Below are 27,199 nucleotides of genomic sequence, written 5' to 3'. Positions count from 1 at the left end.
CTCTCCTCGCCCTTTGTTGTGAGTTCTTTTAGCTTTGCTATGTTACTGTAGCATTTCCCCCAAACTAATCGCATATCCGCAAATTCGTGAAAAGAAATTCACAGTAAGTCACAGTTTGACAAATTATTGTTATGATTGACAAGGGCTATCCACCTGTAACTATCTGTTAATGACAAAAAACGTCAGTGCCGCTGTTCCTTTTCATCAAAAAATTATAGAAATGATTTTATTTATATCAAAATTTTTCGCAATTTGAAGCAAAGACCGCAATTTTTGTTTTTGAATGCTTAAGTATTCCAATATGCTACCAATAAACATGGAGCAATTAATAACATAAATTAATAACATTAACAAAATAATGCTTAATGACAAAGTTGAAATTCGATCTTCAACTGTTAATATCTTCTAGAAATTTCTTCTTTCTCGTACTCCTTCCTGGTACTCCCCAAGGGAGCCTCTATCACCCCTTAAAAGGAATGACGCTAATTTTGAATCACCCCGTATATTATCCGCGAAACACGGATTTCTTTGGTTTATTTAGACTATCTGCTGGGTGAGTTTTTTCGATAACTAATACAGGGATCTTCAAAACTAGAGCAATCACGAAGAAGATCAAATGGACAAAGAATTGTGGTTTTGAATGTTCAACTCCAAACCAATTTTATATTTCTAAATTTGGACAGCTGTCAAAAGATATTTGGGAGAAACTTATTTATGGTAAATTACTCCTAGTGCTGTGGATATTAATTTGACAGGAAAACATTAAATAGAAATCTTGTAGGAAAATAAATTTCAAACAAAATGGTATAAGACATTTCTCCAAAATAACTATAATTTTTGACAAATTTCACAAATATTGGGTTTTCTAAATGGCAACCATACTTGATTATTGCTTTATCGAATAGGACATTTTATTACAATTTAATGTGATGTGATGCATCACATCGTTCGTTTTTTTTCAAAAATAAAGTGTCGCCCTGGAAACTACTATAAGACATACATCATTGTTTCCATAGTAACAAATGATAACAGTATGTTACAGTATTTATTTTGACAACTACGTTAAAGTTGGCAATAACTTTATTTTAATTAAGACGGCTGATCACTTAAAGTGTTTATTGTAAAAATCAAATCATACCAATAATAATTTAAATTTAACTCTAGAAACTTTAAGTTTTATTGTACAGCATTTTCAAAAAGTCCACCATTATTATCAAGGAAAACATTGCAACGCATTGAAACTGAATAATTTGCTTTTCTTAAGGACCGATCATCAATATTTTCGTATCAATATAATCGGAGCGCCATCATGCTGAAACCACTGCACATTACACCATGTTTTAAATCTAGGTCGTCCAACATAAAATCCAGGTTATTCCGAAGGAATTGAAGATACCGACCACCATTTAAGGTGCATTGAAAAGTAAATGGTCCAAGAATTTTTAAACCTACCGTTCCGCTCCAATCGTTAAACCCAAATTTTATTTGTGGTCTTCTTTGCTCAACGTGGGGATTGGTTTGATTTCAAAGATGTTCATTATGTAGATTAAACATACGTAAATCCAGTTTATCGGTACACAATATTTTATGAGGAAATTGTATGTCTTGTTGGCATTTGTTTAGAGACTTTTGACAAAAATTCAGACGCAGCTCCTCATCCCCTGGATGTAAAGTTTAGGAAACTGATAATTTATAAGGATGGAATTTGTGTTTTCTTTAAACTCTCATCACGGTGCTTTGGGAAGTCCGGGATTTTTATATATCTTATATCTTGGTTTGATAGCATGATGCATCTAGGATGTTGTAGTTGCATCCGCAATTATAGGTTTTGGCATTGTCCCCGCCATGTATCGTTGGCCTAACATTTGGAAAAAGCCCTCCAACATCCTCCATTCCAACTCTGATCTCCAACTCTTCGATTTGGACAGCAACTATGGATTCCTCCAGACGTGTATACGGTTTAACGATCTCGTGGTGTTGTATGAACATTTTCACTGCGACTAGTGTGCCTCCGCTCCTAGTGGCCTATCATATCTGTGCATCTTCTGGTTTGGAAGTGTGAACCTTGCTCCATGTTTCAAGAGCGTTTCGTGGTCTAGGTACACGTCCACATTATGTCGTTCCAGGAAGTTGTGGGCTCTTTCTTTAGTTCTTCATTGCTGCTGCCCTGTATCTTACGGTTCTATTGGCTATTAAATTAGCGATTTCGAAACCTGCACTTTATAATGCCAATGTATTCACATCGGCTTGGACTCTAGTTGCTGTCTATTTCTGCACTTACTCAATATTAATGTATTATGAAAGACATTAACAATCTACATTTCTCGAAAAAACTATATGTGGAGCAAAATACTGAAGTAAGAAATGCAGTATGAAAGTATCTTATGCCCTTATCCCATACAATTGTTTTTTCTGTATTCAATTTTTTCAACAGATTATTAAAAATACTATTTTCGATAGGTAGCATGTAATCCAAACGATGCAAACCAATTGGCTGTCATTGGAGAATCAGTCTTGCGCTGTTTAGGATGTTCAGACTACACATGGAGGCAATTTGGCTATAATAAATTCGATGTAGTCAGCTATACTAGCTGTTGCTGGCTGTCTCAAGATAGGTTAATGGTCGGCAGTAATAAAGGAAAAATTATCATTTTGGAAACAGGAGAAGTGCGAGCCGTTTTTCATGCGATGGATTTGCCCATAATTAATATGAATCTGAAAGAAGAGTAAGTAACAACAGATAGACATATACGCATTCGCACCATTACAATGTCATAAACAGGTCATCCATAACTTTAGAATTCATCGGATAATTCGCATGAGTAAAGTCTCTGTCTCATGCATCCGTTTATACGATGATACAAAAGTGTTTCTATTGGTTGGAGATCTGTCAATTCGTCCGTCGTCGTACGAACGGATCATCGTATCATCGTGGAAACAGATACATGGGACATGGGCTTTATACGTCAAAATGCAAATGTATGTTTTAATTAGCGAAGCTCAAAATGTTCTCTAACCAAGGCAAATAAAATTATTAATGTTTCATCAACTATAATGGCAGTGTTCTAAAGCGAGTTTGCAAGTGTAAAAACCATCTGCGACTTTTTAACATAAAAATAAATTTACATTATGGTATGTCCGTTGTATGAAAATACATTTTCAGACAAAAATAATAGGAAACTACAAAAATAATAGCTATTAAAACCGCATATATTTTATAAAAGAATATTACATGCAAATAGACTAGCGGATAATAATAATGCCATTCACTTTTCAGACAATAGCTTATTAAATATCAGGAAAATCTGCAAGTTTAAATTTTATAAATAACTAAAATATGAAACCGATGGCCTTTATTTTTGTCTATTTTTATTTATTATAAATTAATACTCGTGTTATGTCTTTTAATCGAATTATAAATATTGCTATATGCATTGTTTTTTTTTGTTTCATAAAAGTTCAGTTCTACAGTCAGCAAAGGGAAGGGAATTTGAAGCCTGACCTGTATAATTTCTGAGATTCTAGAAATTGCATCAATGGTGCTCAAACCGTTCAAAATTGCTGATCCAGTGACTCTGTACAGAGAGGGCCAAATTGGAAACTTTTAAACGGAAGTTCTTATTACCATACCCGATAAACAAAAACTGATGTCGGTGTCTGACCCCGACCGTATGTCAATATCTCTAACAATTTTAAAGATACAAGGTGCTTCCAGAAATCTGCAATTTGGAAAACGTTCTCTAACTCTTTTTCTGTGATTTTTTTCTAACTGCAGTCGGAAACATTTCCAAAGCACTTTTTCACGTAGTATCCGATCTCGAGTCCAAGTGCCCGCAGGCTTTGATGTTTTTGCAAAGCGGCAATGATGTTTTTTGTCATTAACAATAATAACAAACATTTGTCAAGCTCTTTTCACAAAATGTAGACAAACATTGAATTTGCAAATATGCGATTAGTTATGTGGAAATTCCATTGTAACATAGCAGAAGCTATAAGAACCAGCAAAAGGCACCACGTATGTAATTAAACCAATAGATTACTGAACACCAGTATAAATTGAGCAGGAGTTAATTAACCGAATACGAGAAGCTGCTCGAGAAGGGTGCATAATAAGGTGATTAAACAGGCACTTGTTTGGAGTTACAGACTCAAATGTATGTTTTTTCAATTTGTAAACAAATTAATAATTCGAGGTTATGAGTTTCAAAATAGGTTCCGTCATTCCACCATTCCTTTTATTGTTTGTCTATCTTACTGTTACTTTCTCTATTTATCCATGATTACCGGAGTTTTAAATAATTACGAAGGTATTTACGTAACGTTAATTAAGCAAATTACATTGAAAAATATTGTTGCCGTTTTTCTAATATAGTTTTTTGCAAATTTCTCAGTTTTTAATAACAATTAATTTTTTATACTATTTGTTCTGTACTCCTAAAACACCGCCAGATAACACCTCCAGAAGAATGACGCCAATTTTGAATCACCCTGTATAGAGTACCCCATTTAAACTGTATTGTTTGTTAATAATTGGGAAAATATTTCCTTACCGCAAATGAAATTTAAACTATCGGATAGCACGTGAAAAGATGCCTTGGAAATGTTTCCGAAGAAAATCACAAAAAATGTGATAAAAAATCACAGAAAACGAGTTAGAGAGCATTTCCCAAATTGCAGATTTCTGGAAAACCCCTGTATCTCTAAAATTGTTAGAGATATTCACATACGGTTTTCGAAATTAATTTTGTCATAAAAATAGATATTTCGAAAATCTTATGATGTTTTTAAATCATGGCCAGTTGTAATTTTCAAAAATGTTATTTTTTTATTTGCTGTTAAGAGTCCCTTTAAAAGGACCAATTAGGTTACATGAAATGTATCCCACTGGGTTACATTTCAAGAAGCGGCAATGTTCTTCTTATTATTCTTTTTAAAGAGCTTTTGTTCTGTTTATTTCGTCTGGTCAATGTTGTTGATTCTCCTGTAATATGGATGTCCAACTATTCTTCCATCTTTTCGGTGGTCTTCCGATAGGTATTTTACCAGCTGGATTTCCATTCGACACAATCTTGGATATTCTTTCGGAGTCCATTCCTTCGACATGCTCCCGCCAACATCTTCTGATGCGGCGAAACTGTTACAGAATATAAAATATTTCACAAAATTACAGTTATCAGCAATTTTCAAATTTACAAAAATGAGTTATATCTCTCGGGGGCATAACAACATCGCCACACGATTCATATCTGATAACATTTTGTGTTATAGCTGTTCAATTAAATGGACAAAAGCAAAAAAGTAGCTGAAAAACTACATATTTTCTGACCAACAATCTATAGATCGACAAGGACACAACATTTCCTGACCAATTTATACTGATTATTAGTAATTTATTAACCTATAAAATGGCCTTTTTCAAATCTACACTCAATTTAACATTGTGTATCTTTATTGTACTATCTTATGTAAAGTTGTAATTATTTTCATTGCTTTCACAAAGGACAAAGAAGAATAAAACGTAAGTACATATAAAGTTGCAAATCAATAACTAAGTTAATTCATTAGTTATGCAGTGGGTTCCATTAATAGATGCTGTCGGCAATGTCTCATTGTTGATAGACAACGTACACTTGAAAAAATGTCTAAAATAATTTGAGTAAATGCCAAACTCTGTCAATGCACAAAATATAGTATCCACCGAAGAAAGACCAATATAAATCCCTTTAAATAGTTAATTAAAATTAAATAGTTATCTCGGATGTCATCCCAAATCACTAGTGTAGGTTTTGCAGCCCCGGGTTCCTTCTTTTTCTTGGTCCTCTTCTGCCGTCGACTTTTCTCTGTAGAACAAGTTGTAATAATCGATATTTATTGTTCCTCATAATATGTCCGAAGTACTTTATTTTTTTTCTTTTCATTGTGAATGCTACCTCTATCGTTTTTTCCATTCTTCTAAGTACTTCTTTGTTAGTTACATGTTCGATCCATGAGATGCGCAGAATTCTTCGGTATATCGACATTTCGAAGGCTTCGAGCTTTCTCATCAAGGTTTCTGTCATGGTCTACGCCTCAACGCCGTACAAAAGGACTATGTAACATCTGACCACTATTATTTTCAGATGTGGGCTGAATCCCAGATGCAAACCCATTTCCGCTGAGGAAAAATATTTTTTTTTATTGAATGCATTTCTTGCCTTCTCTATTCTGCATCTAATTTCTACGGGTTAATCCCAGTTTGCATTTACCATTGATTCGTTTTTTCACAGATAGAGGTGTTAAGGTTAAGTCTCGTTGTTTTACTTTTCCCAAGCAGAGTTAGAAGATCTGCTGACGCTGAGGCTGAGGCTACTTGCGAGAATAACAGTATCATCTGTGTATCTGATGTTGTTTATGTTTTCGCCGTTCATTGTAGCCCCTTCAGGAAAGTCTTCCAGTGCCGCTCTAAATATCTTTTCAGAGTAGACGTTAAATAAGGTCGGCGATAAGATGCACGCCTGACTTACGCCTCTTTGGACCGTCACCTATTCTGCTTTGTTGCCTGCTATATTCACGTAAGCTGCATACCTCATTATTTCTACCAATCTTGTGTGTTTTACTCTGACAAAAGCTTTAAACGAAATATATAAAACAACGGTTCGTATCCCTACAGCGTTGCACTAGAACTTGTTATGAAATATTGCCTTTCCAGTTCCCCGGGCTTTTCTAATTCCAAATTGAGATATCTAGATAGCAATTAATTTAGTAAATATTTACATTGGTGTAATGCATACAAAGTTACAACATGGCCAACGCCGGTTGATCTCTTTGCCCATGGTCTAAATAGGCGCGCTAAGTCGTCCATTACCTGGGGAGTGCCCTGACATCGACATTCCCGAGCTGACAATACGAACGACATTGTCAGGAGATAATCTTGAAGTGCCGGTTTTGAATTTATTCGAGGGGCATTTAATTAGAAAAAATTATCTTCCTGAAAAAAAGCCAAAACCCATTTTGCTTCGACCTTTAATCTTCAGTCATTTATCAGTGTCAATCAGTAAAAGGCCTAGGACACGCCCACTACCTCTCATCGGTGCTAAAACCAGCCGGCGCCAGCCAGAGCAAAGGAGTGCGAATCCGACCAGTTACGTAATGATGTATTTTAGCGTTTCCAGCGTGATAGAAACGTTAAAAGTATTAATTTGTCGTCACGTTTTCTTAGGGGACAAAATCCTCATAAAATATGAGAAGTCGATATGATATCTATATAGTTGAATATACAGGGCTCCCACCGGAAACGGTATACAGTACGCGAGACGAAAGTCGAAAGCCCGCCACTGCATCAATGGCACCCTGAGCTTTGCCTCCGGCGTTAACTTCAAGCAGTGGCGGTACTTCGACTTTTGTCTCTTGTATCGTAATATACTATTTCCAAGTTACTGTCTATTTTGGAAAAAAACTGAAGTTTTTTGTACGCCGCGCCGTCGGTTGTTATAGCAATCAATTAATATACTAATAAAGGTTTATTCCTTGTTAAGCTATGTTATGATATTCTTATCTTTCCTGGGTCTGTCAAAGAGTGAAGAAAAATTTTCAACATCGTTTATTGCAATACGTTTCGGCGAGACAACAGCGCCATCATCAGATTTAAAATTTACACAAACTCATGGTTGGTAAAAGTCAACGTTCTTTTAGATCTTTGCCTTCTTGAAACCTTTGCCTTCTGAAGGTTCAAGAAGAATGGATTTTCTAACCTACTGTAAATATTCTTCTTTTAATTATTAAAAAATGGGTTTTTAATTTGTTTTTATTGCTTAATAATAGCTCAATCAAAGAAAATTAATTTTAGCTGAAGTATTGCCACTCGAAAATACTAGTTCCAAGGCAGTTGGTAACTACTCGATTTAAGGACTATGAAAAAATAAACTTTCAATTATCGAGCATTCGTTATTGCATGAAGTAATTGTAGCATATTTAGTTAATTTATGAATCTGAGTTTAGGTTAGATCAAGGCTCACAAACCAGCATGAAATCCTCATCACTCGACAGCGTAAACTTTGTGGAAGACGAGAATGAGAATTATGAAATTCGCTCTATACATAATTTTCCACGCGGTTTGGCGTTTGGATTTATGAATGGTACTACAAAGTTGTGGAAACGGTGTTTATTATTGCATTTTAAACATTTGTCATAGGGAGAATTCATCTGTATGAACGAGAAACACCACATAAGTTTAGAAAGCGAGCTCTTTTCCGAATTCCAGATAAAACTATTTATAGAGAATACGATGATGGTCCTAAAGAAATCAAAACTGCAATAAATTCAATAAAAGTGAATTCTGCACAGGTAAGGACTACTAGAACTAAAAGATAAATTTGTATACTTTTAAATATGTCAGTTGTCACACCGATTAAAAATTTGACAGCATCCCAGAATTACAAATTGAAACGTCATACGTTCATAAACAAATATTCAATAAGGTACATTTTTCCGTAGTTTTAATGTTATTTTCGGACAAAATATCGGACTTCTTGCTTTTAAACCATTAGACTCACTTTTAGGTAGGGTAAGTATTTTTTTAAACAAGATACGACGTTTATATTCTGATGAATGATGACAGAACTGTGCGTTTGGTTTACCGTGCGTTAGTTTACAATGCGTAAATGGAGCTTCCTTAGATGGTAGCTAGTATGTTTGATGTGGTAAAATGTATTTTCAGTCTTTTGAAAATGTATGTTTGATAGAATGTGATTTGCTAATATACCCTGGTAGAAAGACGAACAAATAAGCGGCTAACAAAACGGTTTTATGAAACTGGTAGTGTCTACACCGTACGCGGTCCTTTACGAAGAAAAAGAGCAAAGACTGAGGAAAACGTTATTAATGTTTGAGCTTATATGCAAGTCAATCCGCAGTTAACAACAAGACAAATTTCCGCTTAAAGAAAATGTACACAGAAAATAATTAGTTTTTATCACGCATTTTGTGGACTGATAAAGCTACTTTTAGCAATACGGGATCAGTGAACTTACATAATGGGCATTATTCATCAACCGATAATCCCCACTGGTTGAGACGTCAGTTTATCGTCAAAATAGGTGAAAAGTGAATCTTTGGCATTGTTGAACGCAAAATAATAGGTCATTTTGTTTTCAACGAATCTCTTAATGAAGATAATTATTTACAATTTTTAACAAGTGAACTTGGATTGTTAGAAAAAGTTGACTGGAAGCAAGAAGAACCATGTGGTTTCAACAAGATAGATGTCCTGCTCACTATTTCATAAATGTAATCGACCTTTTAGATAGAACTTTTCCCAATCGCTGGATAGGAAGAGGTAGTATATTCCCATAACCAGCTCCAGATCTAACTGTGTTGGATTTTCATCTTTGGAGAAGATTCAAAGGTATAGTTTACAAAACTGTTCCCACAACTCGAGCAAACATCGTATCACAGATACCATGCCATCAATAGCATTCCACAAACCGAAATTGAATGTGCTGTATTTGGCACTAACCATAGGACAGATATGTATGTGGCGAATGACGGAAACTTTTTGAACGTTTATTATTTTAACGTTTATTTTAGAGCTACAGCAGAGTGTTAAACTTAGATGAACTTATTAATTATTATTGCTTCTCGTTTTTAAAATGAGTAAAATTTTATTGATTAATTTGAAAGTTTGTTTTTTAAAAACAGTTTATTTCCAAACTAATACAAACAATAGATTTTAGTTGTAACCGAACCTTAACTATGACTTATGACTCGTATATCTTAAGACCCTCTTTAGACAGACTTAGATTGACTGTAGACTACCTGAGACTAGGTTCTTATGACTGCTGACCAAACATCTAATGACTAAATTCTTGATTTTGCTGTGGCTTCTTTTATAGTTAAATCATGCTGATCATAGCAGAAGCGATACTACGTCTTATATTAAAATAATCATCGGCATAAGCGACCACATAATTGTACAGGGTTATTGATTGAACATTGGCCACCCCGTTTTTGCATCTAATTTGAAAATTAAAGAAAAATGTTAATTACAAAAGTTGTAGATATTAACGTCTAGTTTATTTTAAGATAATACCTATTGATACAGGGTGTGTCAAATTTAAGCGGCAGACAAAACTTTTTTAAATGAAATGCCGTACTTTTTATTACATATTCGAACTATTCGCACAATTCTCGGCCTATTCGATATAAATATTGTATAAATATTGTGTAATATATAATAACCAATATTGATTGAACTTTGGCCACCCCGTTTGTGCATCTAATTTGAAAATTAGAGAAAAATGTTTAATACAAAAGTTATATCACAGATACACTTTTGACGTGAGATATATTAAGGTCCCGTTTATTTTAAGGTAATGCCAATTGATAGAGGGTGTCTCAAATTCAAGTGGCAGACCAAACTTATGTTTTTTTTAAATGGAATGCCATACTTTTTATTGCATATTCGAACTATTTGCAGAATTCAAAGCTTATTCTATATAAATGTTCTCTAATGATTTTCAACTGTTTTTGAGTTAACATCCAATATTGATTGAACTTTGGCCACCCCGTTTTTGCATCTAATTTTAAATTAAGAGAAAAATGTTCTCTACAAAACGTATAGATATTAATGTCTAGTTTATTGTAAGATAACATCAATTGATACAAAATGTCTCAAATTCAAGTGCCTGACCAAACTCAAATTTTTATAAATGGAATGCCCGAATAGTTAAAGGGTTATTAACTCAAAAAAACTTGAAGATCAATATAGAAAATTTATATGGAATAGGCCTAGAATTGTACGTTTAGTTGGAATATGAAATAAAAAGTGCGCGATTCTATTTAAAAAAATGTAAGTTTCTACCGCTACGAGTTTGAGACACCCTGTATCAATTGGTATTATCTAATAATAACCTAGACGTTAATATTTACAAGTTTTGTGTCTCATATTTTTCTCTATATTTCAAATTAGATTCAAAAACGGTGTGGCCAAAGTTCAATTAATATTGGTTATTAACTCAAAACCAGTTGAAAATCATTAGAGAACATTTATATCGAATAGGCCTTGAATTGTGCGAATAGTTCGAGTATGCAATAAAAAGTGCGGCATTCCATTTAAAAAATTGTAAGTTTATTCTGCCACGTAAATTTGAGACATCCTGTATCAATCGATATTACCTTTAAATAAACTGAACGTTAATATCTACAACTTTTGTATTTAACATTTTTCTCTAAATTTTAAACTAGGTGCAAAAACGGGGTGGCCAAAGTTCAATCAATAACCCTGTACCTACAGTTGCTTTGTTGGAATTAAATAAATTCTAGAAATAAGTAATTTTGAAATGCTACTTTTAACAACGCTCCACTTAACGGGACAATTTCTGTATAATATCGACTATTTAAAACACCGTTTGCACTTTTGCCATCTCGCGGTTATCTGATAAATTTCAAAATAATTTTCAGCAAATTCTTTTTATCTAATTTTTTATCAATTTTGTCTTTCGAACCCTCTACAACAACTACTTTCCAAGATACAGCCGCTTACCATACCTATGCGATACTCGATAAAGACACTAATATATTTCATCTATTTTTGCATTTATTGGTATTGTTTTCATTACTGTTTGTACATATCTTTTAACGTTATATATTTATGCGTATTACTTTACCTGTGATGAAAAAATAAAGGTGATATGCTATGCCGACGACGCCGTGCTAATCGCCCAGCTGAAAATGTCCTAACTAAACGGCTTCTGAGAACAACTGAAATGAGAACACTAGGATCTATAGTGGGATGTAGCCTACTGAATCATGTAAGAAGCGACGACATAAGAACTAAGTGCGATATCCAAGACTTCGTGAGATCTCGCAACAGGAAACGAGAGTGGAGAGACCACGTTGATGGATGGGTAACACCAGACTGGCAAAAATTGTCAGAGAGATAGTACCACGTTCAAAAAGCCCCCCGGGACGACCACCAACCCGCTGGTATGAGAGCTGGAGTCCAGCGGCAAAACTGAAGCTATGATGTTGATGAAAAACAGGATACAATCCTAATATAAGAGCAAGAAGAAGAAGTACACTACCTTATGAACATTCAAATAGAAATATCTTCTGTTAAATCAATATTTTGTTAAATCAATCAATTTAGTGTTGATAAATAAGTCAACTTTTGCAGTCTGCAAAATTGTGCATTCGGTATTTTGATCCCATACCCAATTGCGCTTATTAAAAATGTTCTGTAAAGTGACAGAAAATGTAAAAAATTATGGTGATGGCAGGCATCAACCTGGTAGGTTCCGATTCTACACGACATCTAAAATATCAAAACGCGGAAGAGGTCGGAAGGGGGTAGGTTGTGGCCTGCCGTTGGAAAATTCTCCTCGCTCAGCCGTCTGTCGGACGGGCGGACAGATATAGCCGTGTAGTTTGCCGAGTGTTGGCTCGAAGCCGAGCTTACAGCATTTCTGCAGTGGCCCGTCTCCCGGCAGAGCGTTTTGTGTTTACTGGGTAGTTTGCTAACCAATTAAATAGTTCCGATTTCTACTAGGGTATCTATCATTTTTCGAATTGAAATAGAGAATAACTAGGTCCTTGTATGCGAATGAACAGACTATAAAAGGGCTAGAAGCGGGCTACATATTTACATGCACATGGGACCATATTTCTTTTGATGATAGTTAGGATTCGCAGGTATTTATTGTTATTAGGACCGTTTGATAGCAACATGTAATGAGACACAAATTTATCAAGCCCGGTTATGGATTCAGCAAGACGGATCCGGAGGAGGAAATGAATCAATCATGAATGAATACGGCTATCCTTTGCACTTGGGACCTATTGGAAGCATGTCGATATGCAAGTGGAAACCGATTTGCATGACTTCTGGTTTGCCAGCTCAAGGCCAAAGGGCTAGCTAGATATACTAGAACTTTTGTTTTTAGGAGCGAAGGACCGCTCTTTAAAAATATGGAATTACGAAACTTGCGATATAGAGCTGGTACAAAATTTTGAAGACGACATTCACTCGGTGGCTCTGCACCCTACAGGTCTTTACTGCGTAATTGGTTTCTCAGATAAATTGCGTTACATGACTATAATGATCGATGACATTATAACTACTAAGGAATTCAGCATACGAGGATGCAAGCTCTCATGCTTTAGTCGTATGGGACACTTCTTTGCTAGTACCAATGGCAATATTATTCAAGTTTATTCAAGCGTCAGTTTCGAGTTAATGTATGTTCTTAAAGGGCATAATGGAAAGGTAAGGAAAATGTAAATTACTCGTGTATCTTCCAGGTGCGTATACAGACTTTGTTCTTAATAACTAAACCTTAAACATTTATTTATTCCATTTATATGAAGCATATTTTATAAATAAAATAGAACAAATTTGCTTGTGAGGTTTGGATCTTTTACTGCTTTGGCAATTTGCATGAATTTGTCACAAAAATATGTAGACAATTGGAGTTGATTAATAAACTCCTGAGCAAAATTAACGCATCAAAAGGGAATTATCAAAAGTTTCCATTATTTCCTTTATTTTTTTTAAGTATTAAATCTAACAACCTACGTAATGCTGCAATAAAATGGTTTTTACTAATTTTGGTTTGAGAAATTGTAATGGTTGAATCTGAAAAAAATCAGTTAACAAACAGAAACAAACAATAATTTCAAGTGCAAAAAAACATCAAAAAAATGTTTCAAAAAAACTATTAAACTTAAATTAAATGGCAAGAATTTCAATTTAGTGTTGATCCTCCTCTAATTCTTATTAATGCTATATTATAGCATTCGTCTGGGCTTGCTGTTAATCAAATTTTAATTGGTCTGTTGGGGAATATTTGCCCATTCGATAAGAACGTCTTTCTCTAGTTCCTTAAGATTCATAAAAAGTGCTCCAATAAGAACTACAAATTTAAATTTTACATAAAACATATATATATATTTGTGGCATAAGTTTGAAACAACTTTTCAAAAATGAAGTACACATCATGCGGTTATGAATGGAACAAGACATCGGACAAATGACCGCCTCGCCTTTGCTGGGACAGACGTCCTTTTCTCTTCACGAAATTTTCAAGGACTATTGCGCATAAATTTTGCAGTATTTCAGAGATACAGCGTTGAATTTCACCTTTTAAGACTTCAATCGTAGTTGGTTTGTTCACGTAAACTTGTGACTTTCAAAAATTCCAAAGAAAAAAGTCCAATAGCACTAGATCGCATGATCTGAGCAGCCAATGCCGATCTCCAAAACGAGAAATAACACGACCAGGAAATGACTCGTACAGTAATTCAATAGTTTTTCGGGCTGTACTAAATGTTGTACCGTACCGCTGAAACTACATGCTGTTGAGATCCATTATTTGCAAAAAAAAAATTGAAGGACTATTGCGCCTAAATTTTGCAGTATTTCAGAGATACAGCGTTGAATTTTATCTTTTAAGACTTCCATCGTTGTTGGTGTGTTCACATGAACTTGTAACTTTAAAAAACCCTCAAAGAAAAAAGTCCAAAGGAGTTAAATCGCATGATCTGGGCGGCCAATGCCAATCTCCAAAACGAGAAATAACACTAGCAGCACTCGTGTAGTAATTCAACAGTTTTTCTGGCTGTACGGAATGTTGCACCGTCCTGTTGAAACTACATGCTGCTACATGCATCCATATTTTGCAACTTTGACACAAAAAGTTAGTTAACATTTCACGGTAAGGAAAACCACTCACGGTTAATGCTTGACCAACTGCATTTTCCTGGTGGAAAAATGGTCCGATGATGCCTCCAGCCCACAATGCAGACCAAACAGTGACTCCTTTTGGATGCATCTGTTTCTAAACGATCAATCGCGAATTTTCGAAACTCTAAATGCGACAATTTTGTCGATTAACGAAGCTATCAAAATGAAACTGGGCTTCATCACTAAAGATAATTTTCGTTGGAAAATCACCGTCCAATTGTCGTTGTCCCAAAGTCCAATCAACAAAAGCTTTTCGTTGCCCATGGTCTTTTGGCTTTAGCTCTTGAGCCAATTCAGCTTTATACACTTGAAGTTTAAAATATTTTTTTGAAACATCAATTTCCTCAGCTGACCATTAAAGCAGATTCCGCCCCAGCGCTTTTCTGATCCACCAAAAACGGTATGCTCCGAAATATGTTACAGGCAGCAAACCTCTCTCATTGCCTTGGCTAGACGCACTCACGTCTGGCCCCACCCATCTGGTGACTTAATACTTACTCTTGTTTCATCCGAGAAGAAAACTTTCTTCCAGTTGTTAAGTGTCCAATTTCTCTGTTCCTTAGCAAAACTCAGTCTAGCAACTCTATGTTCTCTGGTAACCACTGCTCACCAGAGGGCATAGAGCCGGTCTTCTTTCAGTCCTCTTTCATTGAGCTTTCTCCTGACCGTTCGTGCAGAAATTATTACATTACGAGCTTCCGCTAGTGCTCTGCTTAGCTCTAAACTGGTAGAACGTCTGTTTCTTAAAGCAACTTGCATAAGATATCTTTATACTTCTTACGACCTTGCCCTTTGCCTCTACAGTAACTTTATACAGTTCGGCTAATTGTTGATTGATTGCCTTACTTCTAACAAATTATATCGTTTTCGTTAATTAGAGTTATCGCTTTTACTGCTTCATATTCTGTTAAGTTGCGCGGACGATTCATATTGTATACTCTGAGACAAAACGTCATTTAATAAATGACATTAACTTTTAAACAAAATAGAAAAAAACTTAATTTTTTGTCATTTAAAAATCACTTCAAACAGCGTTACATGCCCTATTCACAAGCAATTACAGACTGCTCTTGACGCCTGCTAAAAAAATTTGTTGTTTATCAGTAGTGACGAAGGATATCCCAGGGCAACCACACACAATTTTTAATCATTGGAATCTTCGAAATATTGCAAAAAATAATGAGAAGTTCTGCTGATGCGTTAATTTTTCCAGGAGTTTATATTAATTACCTTGTATTGAGAAACAACGACTTCCGATTGCTGCTAAATAAAGTCGTTAATTAAACAAATACACATTCTGAATTGCTCTCTCTCTGGATATCGATCTTCGATATTTTTCCAAATAGTTTTATATACAGTTTTATACACATTACTTCGGAAGCCAATACAACGGTAAGCATTATGAAAGGAAAGGTCATGCAAAAACTGATATGCTTTGAGGTCCTCTGCACTGTGTATGATATGAATGCACCTGTATTTAAAAAAATTATTGTGTAAACTTTTGCCAACCTCTTTAAATGCAAGTACCTCCTTTTTGACGATCTTTAGATGAAGTGCCCCTAGAGTCGCTCTTTTGATGTGGACAAACTCATGTCATAATTTATTTTTGCAGATACGTTGTATGTCATGGAGTAAAGACGATCGTCTTTTGGCATCTTGCGGTTCCGAAGGAGCAGTTTATGTTTGGGATGTTTGCGAGGCTGCCAGATTATCGGAAACTATAATTAAGTCGAATCCATTTACTGGTGTAGCCATCACGCAATGTGGCAAAGAAACATATGCAGTTGGTGAAGATGGACATGTCAGAGAGTTAGTAAACTCGAATGTGCATAGGTAATTACTACGAATATTTGAATGGAAATGAACTGCTTAAATAAATGTGAAAGAAGTTCGTTTATTGAAGATGTTAACACCTTCACACACAGTCACGTATAGGTTGTTGTATTTTGGCTCTGAGACAGGGTGTACGGAAATGATGCGACCAACACTTCACGAAGTAGTTTTTCGTCTAAAATGAATGGCACAAATTCCTATAAAACTTTTTCGAAAACTTATTAGTAACTGATCTACAGAGCGTTAACGTTTAATAAATTATTAATACATTTTTAGCAATTAATTTTTCAATAATTTCAATAATTTGACAACACTAGCAAAGGAAATGGATTATGAGCATTGGAACATGGAACGTACAGGGCTGGTACAGAACAGGAGCTACTAACAGTGCCATACAACAACTGGAAAAGCAGAAATGAACATAGTGGCGGTAGAAGAGATTAGATGGCATGACAGCGGAAACCTAAAAATTAGTAAATCTGCGGTATTTTTCAGTGTAAATCAGAATGAGCGACCTGAGTCCGGAAATGGTTTCGTCATTGTCATCAAGAGCAGCTGGTAAACAGTGGTCCCCGATTTGAACCCATAACTGATAGGCACATTGGATTAAAGGCACATTGGTATAACATATCCTTATTATGAGTATTTCCTCCTACAGAAGACAAGGACAAAGTCACTGAGGACTGGTTCTACGATTTGCTTGAAAGAACAGTAGAAAGCCTGTCCAAACCGAATATGATATTAAATGCGGGGATTTGAACGCAGAAATAGGCAAAGAACTCAGTTTAATGCCGACAATAGGTCAACATAGTTTTCACAATATTTCAAACAACGACAAAGACTACTAGAAATAACTTCTAAACATACTGATCAAATCCACAATATATTCTCTCATAAGGACATCCATAAACAAACCTGGGCATCCAAAAATCATGTGACCCGTAACCAAATTGATCATGTCGTGGTGGGTGCCAGGCATGGGATCAGTGTTCTAGATGCAAGAAGCTTTAGAGGAGTACACGGACATATAGATTCTTCTTCTGGTAAAAGCCAAACTCAAAATCAGAATATCGCGTTAGAAAAAAACACAAAACTAACCAAACCGCACAATGAAACCTAGAGCAACTACAAAATCCAGCAAGATAACAAAAATACGAACAAGAACTAGAACAGAAACTCATTGAGAATGAAGATGGCACATTGGATGTTGAAGGCTTGTGGAACTCATTCTAAGTGTCAACGGCATTGGAAGCGGGGAGGCCACGGGAAACTACTCAATTATTGTTCCCTAGTATTATTCATTACGGCTACGAAAAATCTGAATTATTTTACTGGTGAAGGGAAGCGGGTACCAATATCCGACAGGGGAGGAAGATCTCAAGATGGCAAGGCCTCCGCGGTCGTCAACCTGCAAAAGTATTACAACATAGCGACTCGGAACGTTGGGAGTTTGTACCAATCAAGAAAAATATATAATTTAATAAAGACTAAAGATAGATGAACTGGGCATTAGCTACGCTCACTGGCCCGATGCCGGAAAGATAATGCTAGATAATGAAACGCATATGGTTATATTCAGGATGTAAAGACGGTTCACACCGATATGGAGTAGGCGTAACACTGAACGGAAACATAAACCAATCAGTAACAGATTTCGCTCCATATTCATATCGAATTTTAATGATCCAACTGAGCTCAAGTAATATGAAAACAAACATCATACAGGTTTACGCCCCAACAGAAACCATATAACTACATAGAAACGTTTTCCGAAGATTTGGAAAATGTCCTAAAATTCACTTAAACAGAAGATGTGCAACTCATAATGGGAGATTTTAATGCAAAAATATGAGAGAAAGCGGTTAATAAGTGCACGGGTGGCTATGGACTGAGGGTTAGGAACGAGAGAGGTTATAGACTTGTTCAATTCTAGCAAAGCAACAATTTTGTAGCTGCAAGTATACTGTTCAAATTACCCAAATGAAGACTTGACACATAGAGATCGCCAGCAGACAGGGAAGGACATGTGATAGATTTAAAGCCTCTCTTCGACCCCCCTAGCTTACGCCTTTAGGTCTTCACTCCTCCGTTTCCAACCAAAATTGAAATATCACAGAAACACCAAACCGGTTCCTCCTTGGAACCATCCATCCAACCAACTAGCGGGGGGATGGGAAGCACCAGTAAGCTCTGAGTTCTCCCATCCTGCACTACCTCCTGGCTTTTACCTCTCCGTCAACTCCTGAAGCATAGCCTGGGCGACCGGGCGAGCGCTAGATCAGCCGAAGCATTGCTCGACGCATCGCCCACAAAACAACAGCATATTTTACTTATCTCCTTAGCTCGTACTATCAGTACTTTTGACAGAAGAGATCAAAAGAATACTTACGAATGTGAATGAGGAAATTCTCCAAAGCACTGAAATAGAAGAAAAATGTATTCTAATGAGTACAGAAATAACTAGAGTTAAAAGGGAGTACAACACCAAAACCACATAAAAAGAAACAAGGAGATCACAGAACTGAAGGATCCTTCAGTTAATGGATGAAACGAGACATTTTGAAACAAAGATAATACGAAGTATAGAGAGATAGACAATCAGATAAAGGATGAAACTAAACAAGCAAAATAAAAATTGCTAAAGGAGCAGTGCCAAGAAATCCAGAAGTACCAGAGAAAGCATGAGCGAAAAGAAAACCAGGAGTAAGGATGTAAACGGAAGGCTAACTTTAGATACAAATAAAAAACTAAGGAGATGAATTGAATATATCAACGAGTTGCTTGGAGATGATAGAGGAAGACAAGAAGAAACGGACTAGGCACGAGAGAAACGTTGTTTTTACTAAATGTGTAAGCACAGAGGTGTTAAGACATAAATATGGATATTCATATCTATTACGTACAATACGATGAGACACTAAAAACTAGTCAAAATTCTCCAAACAAAAAACATGGACAACGGAGAATTAAGAATAATAACAAATCTTTATTGGAATCAACTCGCACAAATAATAGTGAATAATAAAGAAAGACCAGAAATGTAAATAAGGAGAAGAGTGAGACAAGGATGTGTTATGTTCCCCTTCTCTTCAACGTATACAGTGAATCAATTTCTGATGAGCCACTACTATGTGAAAATGAGGAAATAATGGTAAACGGAAAGATTATAAACAATTTAAATTTTGCAGACGACACAGCGATTATAGCAACCTCCGCTGAAGATCTCCAAACACTATTCTACAGAACTCGTACATTTCGTGAACAATATGGACTTAAGACAGACCAAATATCAAACATAAATTTATGGGGCCAACCAATAGAAAGGGTTCAAAAAGAATATAGAAATATAAAGGGAAGAAGGAGCATTGGTAGAAGGAGAATTTCACGGTTGAGAAATTTGAGGGATTTGAGGGAGTCTCGTTGTAGCTCAATAGAACTTTTCAGAATATCGGCAAATAAAGTAAGAATAGCAGTAATTATATTCAACCTGCGATTGGAGACGGCACGCAAATAAGAAGAAACTATATTGATCAATCGATAAAAAAGACAGCAGAAAAATCCATCAGGACAATCAAAAAGAAACAAACTAAATTATGGTTTAATAAAGCTTGCCAACAAAAACTTCAAAAAAAAGACAGTTTTAGAAAAGCCATGAATGGGCACGATACAGCTGAAACCCGAGAAAATTAAGCAAACTGTCGTAAAGAAACCAGGAATCGAACCCGATACAAATTGAACAGGAGTTAGTTAACCGAATGCTGCTTAAAATATAAGCCCAGCAATGCTGCGAAGAGTGAAGGATAGGGGAATTAAAGAGGCAGAACTTCGAATACCTGTTGTGATTTAATAACTTGTAAATTGTAAACAGATCATTGATCATTAACTTTTCATAGACATGAAACACTCCCTTAAGTTGCACAGCCAAGAGATTCTTCTTCAGCCTTCTATTTTACCTTGCATAATTACATTAAGGATGTTATATCTATCTTCTCTCAGAGCATGTCCAAGATATTCTAGTTTTCGTCTTTTTATGGTGTTACTAATTTATTTGGCTTTATTCATTCGGCGGAGTACTTTCTCATTCGAAGCCTTGTTAACCCGTGCAATTCTCAGCATCCTCCTATAACACCTCATTTCAAATGCTGCTATGTTCCAGTGTGTGTCCAAGCCTCCATTCCATACAATAGAATGGAGAATATATATTTTCTGAATCTTTGTATGAGTAACTTTTACATTTTTAAAGACCCGTTAAACGGACAAAATTTGGCAGAATTTGATTGTTTATTCATTACCGTTTTCAAAATTTAGGTACCCGACTTGGTTCCTGAAATATTCAGAAAAGACAAGAAATCAACACTTTTTTAATTATAACATATTACGTAAACTTCTTAACTTAGAAAAAAAGTTAAAATTGCCCTTGGTAGAACTTTTGTGCGATGAAGCCAACAAACTTGCACTCGTTGTCAGAGTCAACTTGATTTTCGAGATAAAAAATAAACTTCTGTTTTTTTAAATAGTAATGGAACCCAGGCATGGAGTTTGCTCTCCATGTCTGGGTTGGCCAGTTCAATCCGATTTATTCGCTCCACCTTGCCACTTTGTCTATCGGTTCTTCAATCAAGTCCTCGTTCCAGTTTACCAACATATCTGGCTAACGTTTCTTTGGGCTCCCGGTCATTTCTTTTATATTTTTGTGCATATTGGAAAATATGGTTTGTCTTGATAGGCTTCAACTTCTCGACATTCATCAAGTAGCCATTTTTCTTTGGCCTGCCTCACTTTACTTCTGACGTCATTGTTTAAGGTCTTATATATTTGCACAGATTTGTTCTTAGATTGACCTCGTATCATCATCAGGTCCAGTATCCCCTATGCCATCAATTCCCTGTTCTTTCCTTTTATCGGTTTCAATTCTGATATTTTCTACATCCTTTAGTACCTATTTTATGTTTTACCATTGTCGGTCTATAGTGATATTATAATTATCGTTGCGTCTTAGTTCGTTTAATTTGTCGTCTGTGATATTCTCAACATTCTTGTACACTACATTGTCCTTTAGTCTTCTAGGGTCCATAGGTGCCTTGGCTGTTTTCCGAGCGAGTCTTTTCATTTTTACATGAATTGCACCTACCACCGGATTATGATCGGATGTTATATCAGCTCCTGGATATGTTTTTAATGACTTAATAGTATTTCTGAATCTTCTACGGATCATAATGTAGTCGATCTAGTTTATAATTAAACCTGATTTTCGGTCTGATGGTGCTTCTCAAGTAGAAAGACGTCGTGGAGAAAGATAATTAAACGTGTTGGTTATTATCATGTCTTCCCCTTGACAGAACTCGACCAATCTGTCTCCTCGTTCATTGCGACCCAGTCCCGACTTTCGGATAGTACCAGTCACTTCCCCTTGGGCAACCTTCGCACTTAGATCCCTCATTATAATCAGTGATTGTTGATAGGTTTGATCACCTTATCTAGATATTGGTAGAACGACTCTATTTCATCTTTGTCATCTGCTGTACGTACATATACTTGAATTACATTTACTGGAATTTTATTTGAGATCAGTTTCAGTAGAACCATGCGGTCTGAGAATGGGACAAAACTGGATACCGAGTTGCACTCGCTTGTCGACAATTATTCACACTCCATATCGATGAGAGGCATCATCATTCTCTGAATAGTACATTGTGCCATTCCTGGTGATATGCCTCCTCGAACCGCTAGGTAAATATTTACTATTTCATTTCAGAGATGTAGTCTTGGTTCCACCTCAAGCGGGATTGGATGTAATTGTTCTATCGCAGTTAGATACTATGTTGTTTATAACTGGGAATCAAGGAACAGTATACAGTGTAAAAATACCTTTACTAGAAAAAGCTGAATATAATGAATTTTCCATGCATAAGCGAAAAATTGCGGGGGTAAGCCTACTTATAAAAAACATTAAAAGAATGTTTTTATTTCAAATTAATATTGACGAAGTCTGAATTGATATAAAGTAGCTATTTAATTTATTCTGTTGTTGATTATTTGAATACATTTAAGATGTATTTATCTTATGACGACCGTTGCCTTATTACTGGCGCTATAGACGGCAGCCTATGTTTCTGGAAATTGGGAAATATTGAGGAAAAGGCGATTAAACTAGACAAAGAAATTTCGTCATCAAACGAAATTTTAATATCTAGAGAAATTCTTGAAGACAAGATGGATCAAATTAAGAATTTATCATTAAGATTGAAAGAGTTGGAAACAGAACATTCGTATCAAATGAGACAGAATGATGCTGTACATTCACTTAAAATGAAAGACATTCACTCAGAATATTGTCACGCAATTGAAGAATTGAAGATTAAAAATGAGGTCAGTAATTTCATTGATTTAGAAATAATATAAATGGGTAGCCAGAAACTTGCTATATTTTCATAATGTTTATTATCATATTGCCAAAGCATAAGAAATAATTTTCAGCCCACAACAAAAACTGGAAACATTGAAATTAATATTTCCTTCGTATGATAATCTGTCCGTCTGTAAAAGTGTAATAAAATATAATAGAAATAAAATGAATCCACAGTTACTTTGTTTACTCAGGATATATTCATCAAAATTACACTCGTGCATCAAAATAAACAGATAATTTTGCATTCGAGCTTGTGGTCTTGTAAAAACTGCATTCGTTTATTTTCGGTCGTAGATTTCCTACAGTAAGGTTTCAAATGGTGATACTAAAAATTAATAATTATTATATTTTCTATTTTTGATAAACCTTTCAAGAACTTTCTCTCTTTCATGATTATTCAAAATGAATGCTTAAGGTGGCAACATACAGGGTGATTCAAAATAGGCGTCATTCCTCTGGAGGTGTTGTTTGGCGCTGTTATAAGAGTACAGAAAAAATAGTAAAATAAATTAATGGTTATTAAAAACTGAGAAATTTGGAAAAAACTATATCAGAAATACGGCAGCAATGTTTTTCAAGGTAATCTGCCTAACCATGGAATTAAACAGACTGACAATAAGATAGACAAGGATAAACGGTAAATTCAACAAGTTTTTTTGACGAAATGTACACCTGTTCTCATAACCTCGAATATGGGTGTTTATAAATAAACCGTACAACAGCAAACATTTGAATGGTTAACTCGAAACACGCTAGTGCCTGTGTAATCTCCTTATTATCCACTCTTATCAACCAGCTTCTTGTATTCAGTTAATTAACTCCTGCTCCATTTGTATCTCCTTGTGCTATGTGTATCGTACAAACGTGGTAGGAAAGTAAAAGTAGGCTTGAGAAAGTGTCAGTTATTGTGCTCTGAGTGCCCCTGGAAGGCCCTGGTTCGGTTATGTCCAATACGTGTTCCTCTGTGCTTGGAACCCGAACATCTATCGTCCACTATCTTCCTGGAACCACTCTCCTCGCCCTTTGTTGGCTTGAGTTTTTTCAGGTTCTACTATCTTACTATAGCATTTCCCCTGAACTAATCGCATATCCGCAAATTCGTAAAGGGAAATTCAAAGTAAGTCACAGTTTGACAAATCATTGTTATTATTGATAAAAGCTATCCACCTGTAACTATCTGTTAATGACAAAAAACATCATTGCCGCTGTGCCTTTTCATCAAAAAATTGTAGAAAAAAACTTTTTTCATATCAAAAATGTTCGTAATTTGAAGCAAAGATCGTAATTTTTCTTTTTGAATGCTTAAGTTCTTAGTAAGTTCCTTCTTAAGTTGTTCAAAATTATTTTTTTTTTGGGAACCAAACTTAACTTGGCGTATATATTTTCTCCCTTTGACTGTGTTATGACTCCGACTTTTAAAACGATTCCATGAGATAGCTAACTGTTGATTAATAATAATACGGCAAAAGTGGACGGCGCGGGCCACCAAAATAGTGATATTACGCATGCTCATTCTATGGGAGAAACGCCAGCTCCTTCCTTGGAGCATATTACGCATGGGCCAAAGAACAACTTTGCAACGAAAATCCGTCGCCTTTGCGTCGGCGGCAGCACGCTCGCAATCCGCCAAAACAGTATCCGGAAACGTGCCGAAGGTCAACTATGCATACCAACCTTAGACATTCTAAGTCCTATAGTATGTCTAGGGATCATGAATTTATTAGTTTATTATTTTTTTACTACTAACCTGAATAGTCATCATTATTTACTCCATTTCCCTATTGAGAAGTTATATTTCTCTCTCTAGATCAACAATAATAATAAAAAATCCCTACATAAATAATAAAAGATGTTTACGTTTTTCATTATTTTTAGCGCGCCCACTTGTCTTAGTTCAAGTGAGATTCTATCTATTTTCACTTCTAAAATCACCGACCCTTTAAGATTTGCTAATTTTTGGCTTTGCTGAGTAGTTTTTCATACAACTATTATTTGTTTTCTGGAGACCAAAAACTTATATTGGGCAGTTTAACCTCAGAAGTTTAACAATTGAACGTCAGGCTATTAAATCTTGCGACAATTAATGTGAAATTGAAAATCTAATTGAATCAATCCTCACAGACTGAATCAGACAATTATCCATTAGTAGCAAAAAAAATCTATATATGCTTAGGTCAAGATGGCTATTAAAGACCTCGCCCATTATATCCAACAAATTATAATATAAAAGTGCCCGATATATACCGAGTGTCGCTATTGCTCACTTCTCGACTTTTTCTGCTGATGCTTATTTTTAAATAAATCTTAGACTGTTCTTTCCAATTCGGGTTGTTTGCTTGAACTTTTGAATTTTAAATTATCGTTTGATAAGCGCTTCTTGCGCACTATATTATATTGCAAAATATTTATTATTGAAAATGTATTCGCATCCTTATCGAACCTGTGCGTGGATGTTTACTAGACTTGGCCATTTAAGGCCTTGCGTGTTTTGTGCTGGTACCTTGAGGATACCTAGGTGAGGGTGTTGGGGGAGTTTGGCTGAGGTGTGTTGCGTTAGTGGTGGTTCTTTTGGGCGGTTTTGAGGCTTTTGAAACTAAAAGGGGGAAAAGTTGTTGAGGCTTTTAAGGCTGCAGGACGCGATTTGCGCGGGGGCGAGTTAGGGGGCTTTCCCTTATCGAACTGTGTTGCTGACATTTCCGCTAGAGCTAGTTTGTCGGAACTTTTGCTCTTTTGTGAGTGCCTTTAAAGGCTTATTTGAGTTGGAATTTGTCGAAATTGACTAGGTAATTTTAAGAATGCCGCCCAAGCATTGCTTGCCCTGTGTACCTCTGGCTAGGTTTGCTGAGGGGGAAGGGAGAAAGGGGTTTCGAGGTATAGGGTGTCCCTTATCGAACGAACTGTGCAATCTCATTTATATGGGCTTTAGAGATTTAAATAATTTAACTGGGAGGGGTTAGCTCGTAAAAGGGGAGGGGTTAGGTCGAAACGCTGAGCCAAATTAGTACTGCATTTAACGAAAATACAGCCTCGTGACGATGAGTCTCTCAAACTGTCAATTGACACATATTGTACAGAATACTACAAATATTCAAATACCCCCCCCTCAAATAAAGTATTTAATCGCATAACTTCAGCACAACTTGATTTTTTCAGAGAAACTGTGAATGCCTGTAATTGTAGTCAATTTCAAATAGATTATTTTTAAACTGCATGAGCCAAAAAGAGAGAAGTACGTTTATGGAACGTAATATATTCAAAACAAATTTTAGCAAATGGAGTCGGATCATATTCAAGAACTGAATAATATAAACAGTCAAATTGCAAAAACGAAAGTCGATCACGAACTATATATTCAAAAACTAGAAGCCAGTTATAATGAAAAGTTGATTGTTGAATACAAAAAATATATGAGGTAAAACGTTCCTATTTAATTAAGCGTTAAAACCGCTACCTTCTACCAATTTACAGATTTGAAGAAAAAATGAATCGAATGCTCAAAGAACAAGAGCAACAATTTGAAGAGTTGAAAAAGTCGAAAACTGAATCCGAAGAATGTATCACAAACAACTATCTGGAAATAGTAAAGGATAAAGAAAACGCCGTCGAAGAGGCAAGTTGATCAAAATTGGGCAGCAAGTCAAATTTATCGGCATGTTTCAATTTTAGTTGAAAGAGAAAGTGGTGAAACTCGTCAAAGAACACGAAATGATCAAGCAGCAAATCGAAGATGACTGTGACAGGGAAGTATACGAATTGAAAGCGTCTCACGAAAAAGACATCAAAGAGGAGCAGGATTTAAATGTTAGATTGAGGGGAGAAGCCGCAGTAGTCAAAAAGAAGCTATTAGGTAATTATTAGTATACTCCTCAGCTCAATATTCCAATTTGCCTTAATGTTATATCAAGTTACAATTTACACTGAGTATTCCACAGTAAGATTCCATCCACTTTCATATAGAAGTTTTTCATAGAAATTTCATCCGCTTTTTGAAGACAGTTAATAGCATATTACGGTACGAGAGACGAAATCCGAAGTTCCGCCACTGCTTGAAGTTAACGTCATGCACGCAGTAGCTGTTCATGATCTCACTAAACTATACTATGTTACTATACAGGGTTGCTCATTAGTGCGTCAAAGTGCGATATATCAGTAAATATGAAGTTTACAAGAAAATTCGTCCAACGAAAGTTTTTCACGTTTAAAAGGTCCACATTCTAAAATTACTTTCCAATATACAGGGT

The 27,199-nt window shown here is 35.6% G+C and overlaps 1 protein-coding gene across 1 annotated transcript in view; it reads left to right on the top strand.

The window, feature by feature from the left end:
• LOC109544714 (cilia- and flagella-associated protein 57) overlaps window positions 1-27,199 on the top strand; it is a gene marked incomplete in the record, with an annotated part of 73,226 nt that overhangs the window by 17,054 nt on the left and 28,973 nt on the right. The window contains 11 exon segments of the mRNA XM_048663853.1: window positions 2,461-2,726; window positions 7,978-8,114; window positions 8,171-8,322; window positions 12,684-12,861; window positions 12,918-13,240; window positions 16,329-16,549; window positions 22,305-22,476; window positions 22,601-22,918; window positions 26,228-26,370; window positions 26,427-26,568; window positions 26,625-26,805. Coding sequence (XP_048519810.1) covers window positions 2,461-2,726; window positions 7,978-8,114; window positions 8,171-8,322; window positions 12,684-12,861; window positions 12,918-13,240; window positions 16,329-16,549; window positions 22,305-22,476; window positions 22,601-22,918; window positions 26,228-26,370; window positions 26,427-26,568; window positions 26,625-26,805 — 2,233 coding nt within the window.

This window comes from Dendroctonus ponderosae, unplaced genomic scaffold, assembly GCF_020466585.1.
Source record: "Dendroctonus ponderosae isolate FM_Combo_2020 unplaced genomic scaffold, Dpon_F_20191213v2 Dpon_F_20191213_2, whole genome shotgun sequence".
Taxonomy (NCBI): domain Eukaryota; kingdom Metazoa; phylum Arthropoda; class Insecta; order Coleoptera; family Curculionidae; genus Dendroctonus; species Dendroctonus ponderosae.
Note: the sequence above shows the minus strand (reverse complement) of the source record. Positions and strands in the feature narration are given on the sequence as shown.